Source organism: Sceloporus undulatus, chromosome 3 (assembly GCF_019175285.1).
Source record: "Sceloporus undulatus isolate JIND9_A2432 ecotype Alabama chromosome 3, SceUnd_v1.1, whole genome shotgun sequence".
NCBI lineage: Eukaryota > Metazoa > Chordata > Lepidosauria > Squamata > Phrynosomatidae > Sceloporus > Sceloporus undulatus.
This window is the reverse complement of record NC_056524.1, coordinates 176,160,154-176,175,650: the sequence shown is the minus strand read 5'-3', so window position 1 is coordinate 176,175,650 and position 15,497 is coordinate 176,160,154. Positions and strand designations below refer to the sequence as shown.

Below are 15,497 nucleotides of genomic sequence, written 5' to 3'. Positions count from 1 at the left end.
TGGGCTGTGGGGGACAATATTGATGGGTTTGGGAGCTGGTGGATTCCAGGCCAGGGTGGGCCTAGCCTTTCCCAAAACCTGACATGACTTATCAAGTGATATCTTAACAATAACTCTTTGCTATAACTCTTCTCTAGGCCTAAAAGAGACCTGCCCCGGTAGATGCTGTGGGGGGCTTTAAATAAATTTATTTTAATGAGATAGGGGATACGGGAGAGATGTGGCTCTCCATCCATCATCTCGCAATTATCAGTCAAAGAAAGCTGCCCCCTAACAGTGGTACACCCTGACTTAGTGTCACCCGGGGGGGGGGCTTTTGGGGGCAGGACTTCCAGTGAACGCACTACATGGGAGTAAAAGCAGTATGCAATATGCCAGAAAAAAACACCATTCATCTTTGTACAAAAACTATAAATCAGGAATCAGCCCAAATGAGCTGGAACAACCTGTTGGAAAACATATTAATACTGAGGGACAAAGTCGTTCCAACATGGCCATGTTTCCAATTAAAAAAACAACAACGATACAACTATACTTGAAAATGAGATAAATTCTGGGTCTCAGATGCAATACCTTATCATATGGATTTAATTAGGGGATTATACTCTTGCCTCCTGCATCATCCTTTGTATTCCATACTTTGATCACATCAATTCTATAAGTGTTTGTCACTCCTTTCATTGATGAAGATGGCTGCTGCAACATACAGTGAGCCCTTGTTATCTGCTAGGGTTTGGTTCTAGGATCCCCCGTGGATAACCAAATCCTTGGATGCTCAATACCTATTAAATATAACGGCATAGCAAAATAGTGTCCTTTATATAAAATGAAAAATCAAGGTTTGCTATCAGGAATTTTTACTTTAAAAAAATATTTTCAAACCATGAATGGTTGAATCTGTGTATTTAAAAAATCCATAGATAAGGAGGGATGACTACTTGTTTTTCATCATTTTATTAAATCTGTTTCAAATTTATGGTATCCTTCTGGGATCTATGTTTTATGTGAAAATAGTGTGGTTCAATTGCTTTATCCAACCATTATATAAAGGGTATTCTTCTTGACTAAAGAACTCTTGACTGCATTCTCCTGTCTGGGATGGCTGTTCACTTATGTAGCTTTGACATGAGGCAAAATCTCTAGCTAGCTAGATCATCTGAATCAACCCTGACAATCAATGAGTAAGAGATGTGAGACAGGCCGCACATCCTGCTTGTAAATTAAAATACATCCCCATTGAAGATTAACAGCTCAGTTCAAAATGTGCACAAGGCTTCTGAAGAGTTAAATTGAATTCAGAAATGTGTGGCACAGTCTGTATTTTCTAATGCACTGCCTTCAGTTTCTCACTCAGATTTATCACTGTCAATGACCTGCTGTCTTGTTGAGAAACTCATTGGAATAGCAATAAGGAGGCAGCATTTGTACTTCAAGACAGTCTATATCCCCTTTTCAGTTTTAAGAGATCAAGTGCTTCTTTCGTTACATCTTATTTTAAAGTGTGCACATTTAATTATTTTTCCTGTTTCATTTACAATGTAATGTTTCTTTCACATTCAAAGTATCAGAACTAACTAATGGTAAGTATGCAATTAATTTCTTTGATAAGAATATTAATGCAAATTTTAAACTTCAGAGCCAAAGTGACACTAACTGGAAAAACCTTCAGTTAATGCTTATTGCTTTGCCCAACACATTAGGGCAATTGTGACACTCAGAATGCTAAATTACCATGTAGAACGTAAGAGAATTTTTAACCTGCTTTTCATTTTTGAGAACATAGTTTCCTAGACTCATTAAATAAAGCATAAGCCTGGTGTAATTACATACCCACTGTAGTGTGCTTTAACAATATATATTTTTTAAAAATTGCATATCAAATCCTGCCTTTTGACAGCCTGCAGTAGCTAAGAAAAATTAAAACTGCAGTGTTTTGCATTTTATGATTTCATGCAATGTATATTTTAGCTAATTTGTACTTTGCTGCCTATTTACAATCATGTCAGTTTCTTGGAAAATAGCCTTGCATGGGTTAATGAAAGAAATACAAAGTTTTGGCCTAACAGGATCATGATATATTTTTTTAACCCTGAGTAAATGTCATTTTATGTTTGTTGTTTGCATGCTTAATTTAAAATATGGACATACTTTAGTTAACCATTCCTCTGGCAAAGTCTTTTTAATAGTCTTTTTTATGCCCTCAGGGCACTTTTCTTCCTAGGTCAAAGTCCTTTAGCATCAAAAGGACTGGAAAGAGGGTAAAGGGAGAATGGAGAAACACAGGTTTTTGTTGTTCGGTTCAGCAGTATGTCTGCAGTAACCAATGCAGTAAAAGCACATGATTCTGTTCTATGTGATTCTATTGTGTGTCTATGTGGGCTTGTCTGTAGCAAGCAAGGTAAATAGCTGCCTCAAGAATTCCTTACTGAGCATGTGTGAACAACAAAACAGGGAGAAAAGGGGAAAGTCTATAAGTGTGCCTCATCAGTTCACCCAAGTATATTAAAGAAACACAGATCTATAAGTTTAGTCACTAAAATGGAAATCATAAGAAACGTTGACACTGGTGAAAGAAAAAGTCAATCATGGATGTATTTAAGAAGGTGCTTGCAAGTGGTCTCAAGAAGATTCAAAATGTTTTTGTTTACTTAGCCAGAGTTTACGTGACCTAGTTACAGTATTTTATTTCCCATGTACATACGCATATTGTTAGTTTTGATAAAATGTTTTCTGAAAGCGTGTTCAACATCACTTACTTTTTGTGGTGCAGGAACAAATGGGTTTCCATGGTTGAATCAGGATTTGAACCCTGGTCTCCCAGTGTTCTAGTCCACTACACCATGCTGGCTCCCGGGGATTGCAATTGCATTTATTTGACATCATTCTTACATGTTGAGCTTGATCTTCATGAGAACTGGGATGACTAGTTTTTCCCTGGTTTATCATCTGTATTTCTGTGTTGCCTATGGAAGAACTGGGGAAGACCTAATTAATCCTCTAAACCACATGACACTGGCCTGGCCTGGGTGGTAAAGGGAATTAACCCATTTAGTGGATGGATCCTTCCTACAGTCTGAAAACAGTCATTACCTTCATTTCCATGAACCTCCCTGTGCTTCTGATTCTTAGAATCCAAGACATTTTCTCTGTACTAGGTCTTACTGATTTTGATAGAGTTGCAATTTTAAAACCTGTAAAGGAAAATGAAGTTTGCAGTGGGGAGTGTTCAGGGCTTCAGTGCTATATTTGCTTAACATAACTCTCACCTTTACTTTCATCACAGAAGAAAACATTCTAGCATCTTCAGACACACCTCCTATGTAGAGCTTTCTCATGAAGATAGGAGCATGGTCATTTTCATCTTGTATTTCAATGAACACCTTGGCAGTATTACCTAAAAATAAAAAGCAAGATATTAAGTACACTAAATGTTATGGGCAATTCTGAAGAGGGACACATAAATGGATGTGCTGAATACCAGTTATTGTAGGCTATATTTCAGAGTAAAAACTGGAAAAAAACACTTCTAAGTGTTCCTTGCCTAAGAAAACCCTATTCATGGGATTGCTATAAACTTACAGGTGACATGCACGCATGCACGCATGCGCACACACACACAGAGTAGTACAGTGGGCCCTTAGTATCTGCTGGGGTTTGGTTCCAGGACGTCCTGTGGATACTAAAATCTGTGGATGCTCAGGTCCCATTAAATATGATGGATAGTAAAATGGCGACCCTCAATTTATATGTTTTTTGAATATTTTCAAGCCGTGGATGCTTGAATCCGTGGATAAAGAATTCGTAAATACCGAGGGCCAACTGTACTACTCAAACTGGTGGTCTGTGGACACATGCCAGTCTGTGATCCTTTGGCTGCTAGACTGCCAAAAGGTTTCCAGGAAATAAAGAAACAGTTATTGCCAATGGGCATGATTATAGTACCAGCTCCTGGCACATTAGGGAGAAAAAAGCAATTGTCAGTCTTCCACATCAAACAGCTTAAGAAGATACTTGTTTCTGACATCACAACTGAGCCATTTTGTGTGAGATCAGTCATGTTGTGTAGTCAGTCATTTGTAATTACAAAGTTATATCAAATACATATAGTCTTCCAAGTGATGGATGAAAATTCTAGAATGGTATTTTGAGAAGGTGTTCCTAAATCTTCTTTCCTCCTCCTTTCTTGCCTTTTTCCTAGCCACAAACTGACTCTATGTAGCCTCTCTGCCTTGTGCATGACTGCTGTCATGGCATTCAGTGGCTACTACAGTGACTGAGGACTATGATTCTATGCTATTTTAATTACTTCTCCCCTAGTATGACTAATGCTGCAAGTACAGAAGTAAACCAGTAACTGCTATTCCTTCTGAGAACAGAATGGAGCTTCATAAGACTGGGCAACTAAACATATAAGATTATTTCTTTTGAAGGGTATGCTGAAATGAGGAGGAGCAGTAGAGATGACGCTACATGGGGTGGAAGAAGACATGACATAATAGAGTTTATTATTTTTGGAGTATATATGTGGAGTATATTTTAAAAAGTAGAGAGGCAGATGAAGAGAATAGGTGTGGCATAAATCACAAAAATAAAGGTACATTAAGTTTGTGACTCTTTTTGTCATAAAAAAATGTCTTGGTAGGCATCTCTTCAGGGTGGAATTTTTTTGCCTCATATAAAATACTAGGGTAAGAGATTGGACTATACATGCCTAAACTCTGACATCTATAAAATGAAATCTGTTTTGATAACAACTATAAGCTACCCTCCAGAATGAGCAATCATATTAATAAAGGTGATAGCAAACATCATAGCCCATGTAATAAGTATCTTAGATCTGAAAAGACTTTATTTCTGGCAACCTTAGGCTACAAGTGCACAAAGCTTCAGCTTTCAATGTGAAAAAGCAGACAGAAATCTAAAAAACAAACAAAACAAAAACAAAACCTGTCACTGTCACATTTCTTTCAGACACCATAATCAAAGAAGTTGACACAGTATTGAGAACAGTGAAAAGTCAGTTTGCTGAAAGAAATCCCATTTGCCAGTGAGAAATGATTTCCTTTCAGAGCTGATTCTTTTTCATGACAGCAAGTTATGCCTGTTTTATAGTGCTATATATTGGGCATGTTTTCTTCATAACCATCACCCTGATTATTTTGGGCTTGCTCCTTTCTGAGTAATGTTCTAAAAAGAGTTCTATAGCTGTAACTGAAATGGAAATATACCACTTTCTATATTGGCAGAGACATCAACAATATTATGTTTTCGAAAGTCCACTCATTGGGGAAAGTATAACTTTATATATTAAAAAAACTGTGTCTTGTGCTTTATTTATAACTTGAACTGGTGAGGCCTCAGTAGAATATTCAATATCTTTACAGTTACCTAGATTCTGTGTTTTGTTAAAGGAATGGTGTAGGTATGCTCTTTCAAGGGAAAATGCACACTGTAAAGACTTTCTTTCTCACGCTTCCTATTAGAAAAGCATTAACAATTCAAGAGGCACAGGCCTGTTTAATCTGTCAACACAGTGTAAATACATGTTGATTGTTTTAGAACAAAGATGAGGATTGATTCTCAACACGACAACAGAATTCACTTTCAGAGAAGTGCTCAGAGCCTTCATTCCACTCATGGGCATGCCCTATGTCAGATGGGGTGGGAAGGAGAGCCAAAAACACCACCATATTTTAGTTTAAAGCTTGTAGTACTAGGGAATAAGCCTTTGGGGAATCATTTTAAACGTTGAGAAGGGGGGGCTTGCACAAAAGCAGGAAAAACACCAAAATATGGTATCAAGGGGAAATGGGCATGGCCATTTAGGAAAACTAGAAGACCAGACTGGACTGCATGACAGCTGGATTCAGCTCCAGGGCATGGTGTCCTCTACCCCTGTTTAAGAACCTTTTTGTTGTAAACCAGCCTCTACCATGCTTTAGACTATATACCATCAGAGGTGGGGGGTGGGATGAAAAGTAACTTGCGGTGGTTTATCATAGGCCTCATTATTACTAACCTTTAAACCTGATCACAATTTGGTTTGAACCATTTCAAATGACCCTGGTTTCCACTTAAATTGAATGGCTAAAGCGTTTCAGAGAGGGGGGCCATGCACCAGACCCATTTAACCCGCATCTTTTTGGCACTGATTTTTTTCCGTGTCTTTTTTGATAAATCGATTCCATGCAAGTGTGAACCAGATGCAGATCAGAAATGATTTAAATTTGCCCTTTGGGCAACTGGAGAGGGTCCATTTTGAATTGATTCATGGATTAATGTGAATCACAAATGTGTACACTCAGAGTGCACTCAGTAATCCTCGCAACAAACCTATAGGGTTAGGTTCAATTTTCTTTTTTAGAAAAGCTGATACATTACAGTGAAAGAAATCTAGCAGTATAATTTGACCCATTAGACCTTGACTATTGTGTTTTCTGTTACTTCTTGATCTTGGTTACAGAACACATCTAGTAACCTGGGAGTGTTTTCAACATGACTGAAATCAGATTCTCACAGTTCAGTGTCATATAGAGCCCACTTAAAACTGTCTCTGTGTCAAGAGTTGTTTTGTACACACTGTTCACTGTATAAATTGTCCATGAGGGCACAGGTTGTTTCCATGCCAGAACTTGCCACCAGCCATGTTTGGTAGCACTGTGGGGATAACAAAATCAGAGATGTTGATCTGCAGGGCTGGTGCACACAAAAGAACAGCTAAGGACAGGTGTGGAGTTGTCACCTGGCAACTGTATTATGAGGAGGAACACTTCTAAACATTTTTAAAAGTCAATTAATCCCCTTTATGACAGTTAATGTTTTTTTCTGAGTCTTAATTTTTGACATTAAGCTCTTAAAACCTTTAGTCCACACAGTTATTTATATACACAAACTAATCTACCTTCCAGCATAAACTTCATTGACATTTAATTTTATTAACACCTTAATTTGAGCTTCGTATTTCATTTTTTATATGCGGCATATATTTCATTGGCTTTGACAGACAGAACAAAGCACCTATAAGCCTTTCACTCATAAACACCTTCCTTCTAATCAGTTTTCAGTCAGTAAACTACTAGTCGAAGAACTATGGTCAACTGCAGTGATCAGATTGCTCTCCAGTCCAGGTTAATAGATGCTAAAATTGGTGACCAGTGACTACCACTTTTGGTTTGGGCACTCATTTGACAATTTATGAACCATTTGTTAGAACATGAAGAAACAGAAAAAGAGAAGAGGCAGACAGGCAAGCACTGCTTTTCCTTCTCTGCTGTTGCAAGTAAGACAAGGCTTTGAATGAGTTTTTTCTTCTTAGCTAGATTATTTCACCCTTAGCTAAGAGTGGGGAGAGAAATGCATGCCTGATTTAGGGCTATCACAGTATTCCCTAGCCACTCAGAAAACATTGCTGGGCATCCAACAATATCCCTTCTGAAAGAAGTGCACGGCAATTCCATCCCCAACAATTTTTTTAACAAAATCATTCTACAAACATTAATCTTCTCCTATCCAACCCACAAACCTTACAATATATAGCTGATTAAATATCATGACATGTTTACCATGCTACGTGACATTACAAAGATATTCACAATACATTGGGGAAATTGGACCCTTCCTACAACCAAATTCCCTGCTCAAATAGAAAAGCAGCTGTTGTCTTCCAAAACAGGTTTGTAAGCAGGCAGTTATCTCTATTACCCAAGCTATTTTAATCAAACTGTGGGTGAGCAGTAAAATTGGACAGGCATCATTAGTCACCATTTATTCAGATCTGTCTATAATGATCTCCCAGGATGACTTTGCACACTGGCAGGTTAAATAAGCTTGTCTATCAGTTAGTTCAATTTTTGCTGTAAAAGCCTCAGAAAACCCACTAAGATTACAACAGTTTAGTAACAGTTTTACACAGGGCTCCCGCCTGAGAAGCTTTAGTGCATTAATGACTCACTTTTAAATCAAGTATTAATTGCTTAATCTTATAAGTACAGATACATTTTTATCACAACTTCCAAATATGTGTCTTTTTCAGCTACTGAAGGGACTACAAGGTATTTATAATTCAATACAATTAAATAAACCAGAGTTGTAACTTCTTAGAAAGCTATTCTTAATATTATATATTTACTCATGATGCAATGGGCTGAATTGCAAAACACCCCATATCTCCTGGCAATGTTATTTATAGCTGAAACATAATATGATGTCATTGCAAACATCATTTCCTTACTCCCAGCAAGCATCAACCAATGAACTTTGCGCTAGTAACAGACCAAATCCATAAGAGCTCAAAAAAAGCATGCTTATTTTACAAACGGAAACAAACAAAATAGTTGAAAATTAGAACCAACCTCTAATTCCATATATTTTTATGAGTGACCAAAGGTGAGGGTGCTTAGCTCAAAAAAACATGACAACATGAATTAGGAGAAACAAGACCACACTTATTTATTGATGACAGCTGCAATAGAGTTGACACATGCATGGGTTGGGATCCTGGCATCAGCCAGCCACTCTCCGCCAGAAAAAAGGAAGTAGGGCAGAGGGGACTCACCTAGATGGGGAATGCACTCCCCAGCAAGAACCCCTTGTCTCCCCTTGGGGGTGCTGAAAATGCATGCCTCCACACCAGGTCAATGATTTCTGCTGCACTCCCCACTCTGGATCCCTTAAGAGGACCTCGTCTGTACCCTTTCCAGGGTCCAGCCAACCTTCCCAAATCTAGAACCCATGCACCACCCACACAGTTGTGACAAACAGGGATGAACAAGTAACAATTACTGACTAGCCAGAGAGCCACAAACAAAACATGCACAAAGGGTGGGGGTGGGCTGGAGATCAGAAGGAAATGGCTAGACAGTGGATGGAAGAGCCAAAGCGGTGTGAGTGGTTGCCCAATCCCCCAATGGCTCTGGCTCCAGCCTGTGCCATGTTCCTGGTGTGTGCACAGCCTTCTGGGAAGAAGAAGCCAGCTGGCAGCCAGAACTAGTCAAGTTGTAAAAGTCATACAACTGAGCACTAAAGTTAGAATTGTCCAATCCATTGTATTCCACATCACCATGTATAGATGTGAGAGATGGACAGTGAAGAACACGAATAAAAAGAAAATAAATTCTTTTGAGCTGTGATGCTGGAGAAGAGTGCTGAGCCAAAAAGGCAAACAAATGAGTCCTTGATTAGACCAAGCCTGAACTCTCCCTGGAAGCCAAGATGATTAAATTGAGGCTGTCGTACTTTGCCCACATTATGAGAAGGCATGATTCATTAGAAAAGACAATAATGCTAGCAACGGTAGACTGCAATAGAAATGAGTGGATGACCACATGCCAGATGGCTAGACTCAATTATGGAGGCCACAGACCTGAATCTACAAGACCTAAGCAGAGCAGTGGAGAATAGGAGGGCTTCAAGTCATATCCAAAGGGTCACCTAAAGTTGAGGTTGACTTGAAGGTAGCTAACAACAACAACATTTAACATGTTTGAGAAGGGGAGATTGGTTAGGGGGAGGTTGTACATAATCTGCACCCACTCCCAATCTGTTAACAAACTAAGGGGGATCCAGACTGCCCAAAAGAGGAGGCTTAAAGCTGTCCGTTGAGGCCGGATCAGGGCCAGGGCAAACAGATGCTCAGCCCCTATCCAGCTAGATTCTGCCCCCAAAGAAGTGGATAACACCCACTCCTTTCTGGTGTGAAAAAAGCTGCTCCTTCCCCCATAGAGCCGGCTTTTCCTTCACAAAAGCCAGCTCTGAGGAAAGTGGTGTCTAAGTGCCATGCCTCCAAACAGGAGAGAAACCGGCTGGAGTGTAATCGCTGCTCTGGCTTCTATCCTGCTCAAGGGCATGGTGCGCCTAAACACCATGCCTCCAAGCCAGCCCAAAGCGGGCTCAAACAGGCTGTCTGTTCAGCCCCTAAGTGTCACATCTGCAGCTGTTTTCAATCTCTAATTCAGTCTCACTATCATTACATTTGGAAAGGCAGGAGTGTTTTACCAGTGCTATGACAGCCTTCAAGACATAAAGTTTGGCTTAAATCAACTTCATAGTACACCTTTATAGGCTCACTTTTCTTCCTACACTAGGGTATCTGCTCTCTTTAAAGCATGGCTCCCTAACCAGAAAGCATCTGTAATAAATAAGTCAAGTTCCATCGCTGTGTTGTTCCCCAGATTTCTTTGTATCTCAAAACAGCTCGAGACCGATGATTGATATAAGAAGGGAAATGGCTTCTGCCCTTGCCTGCAGTTTTTTTCAGGAATATGGATAAGAAAGAACAAGAGGTGCAATTCTTCACTAAACATCTTTCTGAAGGAAGCAAAAGTAATTTTAGCAACTTTCTTCCCACTGGGAGAAAGTCTTCAAACAAGTATGAAATTTTGGAGACTCTTCATAATTCAGAACTTATTATGCACAAAATTCACATGTGGACGTTTTGGTTTTAAAAAGTTATTTTCAACATATAACAGTATTATAACAACATTTCCACAACAGATACATACATACAACCTGACAAAGGACATAACATTAAAAAGCAAAAACAACAAAACAATAACCTATTAAAATTATGACTTTCGTCCTTCCTGATGTTGGTTATTACTATATTGATCTTTACTAATTCATTTATGTATTTTTATATGAAATCAACCTGCAGAAAAAGGAGTGTTTTGTGCAGAAACATCATACGTGCCGAAAATGCAGTTTCCTATGTAAAGTCTACTTTTTTGGACAAAACAACCATGTGTGGATTTTGCACAGAATGACTCCCAAACTACAGCATTTTCTGTGCAGGAAATGCTGTTTTCTTGCACATAAAATGCTACTTTTCTGAGCAAAACAGCTGCATGCAAAATATGCACAGAATAATTCCTGCATTGTGATGATTCTTATCAATGCATGAGTCTTCTCATCAGGTTTTTGTGACACTTCAGAAATATGTTTTTCAACAGTTTTCCAAATATTTTTGAATATTCTTTTACATTCATTGCATCTTTGGACTCACATTACCTGGATCTCGTATTGGAGAGTAAATATTCAGAAGCAATTTTGCTTCCACTAACGCTAGATGGTGGAAGTCCATTATTAAGCCCTCCTGTTCCTAGGGACACATATGTAGCTCTCATACGCACATGTATGCACACATGCATGTGCAAACACAAAGAGAGAGACTGACAGACAGACGGACAAACATATATCAACTATTGTAACTTCTTGAAAGAGTGCAAGTCTCCATATATAACCTGGCTGCTATTTCTACCTCTTTCTGTGAACAATCTCTTCTGCAATAGGCAGAAAAAAAGTTCTCAATGTCACAAAGGAGATTGCTCGCACAGGGGGAGTGGGATCATTAGGCAGCTGCTTTCTGATCAACAAGAGAACAAACCCCTCCATCAATTGCAGCAGCTGCTTCCTGATAAATAGGATTTGGGGGTGGGATTTCCCTACATGCCCCTACACTAGGGGATGCTAATCAAGAATATGTTACTGGAGTGAGTGAGTAACACTAGGTTACACATTTGTAACTGTCACAAAGAAGTCTGGCCAATGTTTTTAATGAGAATGTGTATTTGTTTTTTTTTTAATTTAAAAAAACTTTTGCACCAACTATCATTATAACTGTCCAGTGGGCTCTTGGTATCCATTGGGTTTTAGTTCCAGGACCCTCTATAGATACCAAAATCCATGAATGCTCAAGTGCCATTACATACAAAGGCATAGTAATATGGCGTCCCTTACGGTTTTTATTTTTTAAAATGCCAAAATCAAGGTTTGCTTTTAAGAATTTATTTTTGGGAAGTATTTTCAAGCTCTGGTTGGTGGAATCTATGGATGCAAAATCTTTGGATAAGGAGGGAGGACTGTATTTGGTTTTAACTGAAATTGTTAAGCATCTCAAGCCCCACATTGGAAAAAGGCAGGGTATTAATTAAGTAAGCAAGTAAATAAATAAACAGAATAAATAAGTAATATTTTAAGACAATTTAAAGACATGCACATGTGCTGATTTGGATGTCTCCCAAGTCTCTAGTAAAAAGCTGTGCTTTTACTTGATACTGCAGTACTAATCAGCCCACCTAAGGGAAAATTTTCTATAACCAGAGTGCTACAGGAAAGGAAGCTGTCTCCCACATTGTATTACAAGCACTGGGGGAATACAGATGAGTGCTTTTCCATCAGACCCCAGGCAGCCATCAACATCTGGTGATCCACTCAATACTCATTATATCCCAATTCATTTCTGGCTTTAAATATTATTATGAGCACCTTGAATTAAGACCAGAATCATATTGACAGCTAGTGTAACTCGTTTAGAACTACTGTTATATGGTTTCCATATGATCTAGCTGCAGCTTAGTTATCTCCAAGGACAGTGCCATTTAAGTGTGTTGCAGTCATCTAATCAGAAAGTTACTGGACTACTGAAGCTAATTTATTGGATTACTGTGGTCCCCACTTTGGAAGAAAGGTAGCGTAAGATAAATAATGTTATTTTATCCAAGAAAGGCCATAACTGGCAGACCAGTCCAGCGATTCAGAGCCATGCAGTCTAACTGGCCTCTAATGATAGTGGAGGATCTAGGAATCTTTTCAAAGTATGCATGTGTTCCTTTCAGATCTAGGAACCAACAATTTGCAGTACTTCCATTTTATTCTATTTCAGCTTTTAAACATTTTAGATTCTTTTAAAGCCACTGAATTGATTAAAATCACTATAAGATCTACAGACACAGAGCAGGTTAGAAATACTAAATAAATGATAATCTAGAAAGCAGCATAACTTCATCTTATCTCTTATTCTAATGAGAACTAGCAGTAAGCACATTAGTTAAGTCAGATGTTAATGAGTGTGTAGCTATATGTGTGTATACACATACGGTTTTAAGATTAATCTTACACAATTCTAAGATTAAAACAGTCCAGAGCATTAAAATGTCACCAATAAGAAAAAAAAGGCTTCATTTCAACTTAAAGAAGGGAGCAATGTTTTTGGCAAACTGATTATCCACCTGAGGAAACATTGCTATCAATTAGTTTCTAGGCACGCTTGGGGTGATAAAATAGAAGATAGATTTCCCAGGAGAGTTAAACAACTTCCTAGTCAACAGCTGATGCAATAGAAAAAGAAGATAGAGATCAAGATAACATTTACCTAAGGTGAAGTTTTCACTAGGCATCATCTGCCAACTGGCAACACCACTATCTTTGAGGACTTACTTTTTAGCCATCTATTTGCATCCATAACCATTTTTACAGTGACACTAGAACAGCCTGGAGGTTCCTTTCACTGAATCTCTGACAAGGACTACTACAGTTGGGTGTCACAAATAACAGGAGTGATAAGTCAAGATAAGATAATGAACTGTGACAACTACTGTCAGCAGTTGTACAACAAGCAACCATCAAGCATTATACCTGAGGGTTCATGAGAACTGAGTTGGAAAATAAACAGACACCTTCGTTCTCATATGTCATAAAGCATAGATATGGGAAAATATGCACCAAGCCTCTTCAGAATATTCTATATAAAATATGGGAGAACACTCTCATCTACTATAGCCAACAATGACTAGAGAGAGAGGGTACAGTCCCCTAGTGTGAATCAGATTACAGCAGAGTAAGTGATAACTGAGCAACTAAACTTAATTGCTGGATTCAGGTCTCTCCTGAATAATTGGAGTTGTATCACTGATTCATATATACAGTTGTCCCTCCATATTCGCTAGGGCTAGGGGAACAAGACCCTCGTGAATATGGAAAAACCACAAATAACAAAAACACTGTTTTTACCTGAAGGACTCCTCTCCAGGAATCACTAGGTCCTCCAGTGCAACTCTGTGGTCAATGTTCAACATACACTAACCATAGAATGGCACTGGAGTAGTTACAAATGGTCTTTCAGTGCAACTTTTAGTTAAAGTTGACCACAGAGTTGCATTGGAGGACCTAGACAGTTCTAGAGAGAACATATTAATGAAATCCGTGAATAATCAAATCCGCAAATATCAAATCCGCAAATATAGAGGGATGACTGTAATAAGCTTTATACTAACACTTTTACAAAAAGATCTTGGATTGGACACAGACGTAGCCACACACAGATCTACTGAAATTGAGGGAACAAATTAATTATTGATTTCAGCGAGTCTCCTATAAGCATGACTAAATCTGAATCTAGTTCTTTCTTTTGGCACATATTTCTTCTATCCAAATATTCCCCCACCATACCCACCCTAGTCTGGCAGCTTTTTTTTTCCAAATCTTCTACTCCAATCCCACATTCTTTCTTGCCCTTTAGAACAATGGCTCTTATATTGTTTCTGTGATCCTAAGCAATAGTTTACTTCTTTTAAACTCTCACATCCACATAATATAGATCAGGGATGTGTGAAGTGTAACCTAGGTGCTGCATGCAGCCACTGTCCCCTATTTTTGTCCCCCCAGAAGTCCCCCATCAGTCCTCCAAACCACCCATTTTTTTTTTAAAAGGGCATGGTATGAGGGCCATGTTTGTCCTAAAATCATGCAGAATGCCCTAAACATGAAAACATACAAAATTCCCGCCATCCTATAAGTGCCTCAAATGCCTCCTTCCTCTACTGCAGCCACTCTCAAAATAACAACAGGAAAAGAAGGCTTCTATATTTCCTATCTCTATTTTGAGAGTGATGCAGAAAAACAACAACAACAAAGGGATTTGAGCCTGGTGTGGTGTGGAGGGATAAAACCCATGGGGAGCTGCAGTTACACAGTCCTGTTCTAAATCATGTGGGCAGTAGAGAACTGAGAGATGACTATCACATCTGCAATATTAAGATGAGGAATGGGAAAACTGTTTTAAATTTTGCAATGCAACAGAATAATAAATTCAACATGCCAGTTGCACCACTGTGATAAATCCTTCCTCAAAGTGATTGTGCTGATATACAGCAGCAGTGTGTGTATGTATTTTGCTTGATATTCTTTTCATTGACTGGTTTTTATTTTGAGGGAGGTGAGGAGATTGTGGTCAGCTTCTGCTGCAGTAATAGATAAAAAATCTTCTCATTTGCCCCTCTAGGTGAATTAGAAGTGTATCAAGATTTATCTTCTGATCTTGCCTGTAAGTGGGTTAGCATGGAAGTGCGTCCATCATGTACAAGAAAGAACCAGCTGTTTCAATGTGATAAGAAGATAAGGGGAACTCTCTTCTGTGATACATTTCAACAGTTTCTATGAGACACATCAAGATGGAAAGTAGTTCATACGATGATAAATCACAGACATGCAAAATGGGCTTGTCAGATAGGTGGGGGTGGGAAAGAAGGTGAGAGAATTGGAATACTGATGGATTGTTCACAACAGATATGGCACAACCACTGCATAATCTGTGAAATGTATACATGATCCTCCACAGTTGTTAATACTGTTGGATTTATTTGGGCCCTGAAGAAGAAAAACATGTAAAATGAAAGCAGAAGATATCCATGCACTCAGACTGCTTGTTTAATGGAATTATTTTT

The 15,497-nt window shown here is 38.6% G+C and overlaps 1 protein-coding gene across 2 annotated transcripts in view; it reads right to left on the bottom strand.

The window, feature by feature from the left end:
- The window catches only part of PCDH15 (protocadherin related 15), a 648,893-nt gene that overhangs the window by 84,538 nt on the left and 548,858 nt on the right, over positions 1 to 15,497 (bottom strand). For both annotated transcript variants that reach the window (XM_042459844.1, XM_042459843.1), the window contains one exon: positions 3,267 to 3,394. In XM_042459844.1, coding sequence (XP_042315778.1) covers positions 3,267 to 3,394 — 128 coding nt within the window. The remainder of the gene's footprint in view (positions 1 to 3,266; positions 3,395 to 15,497) is intronic.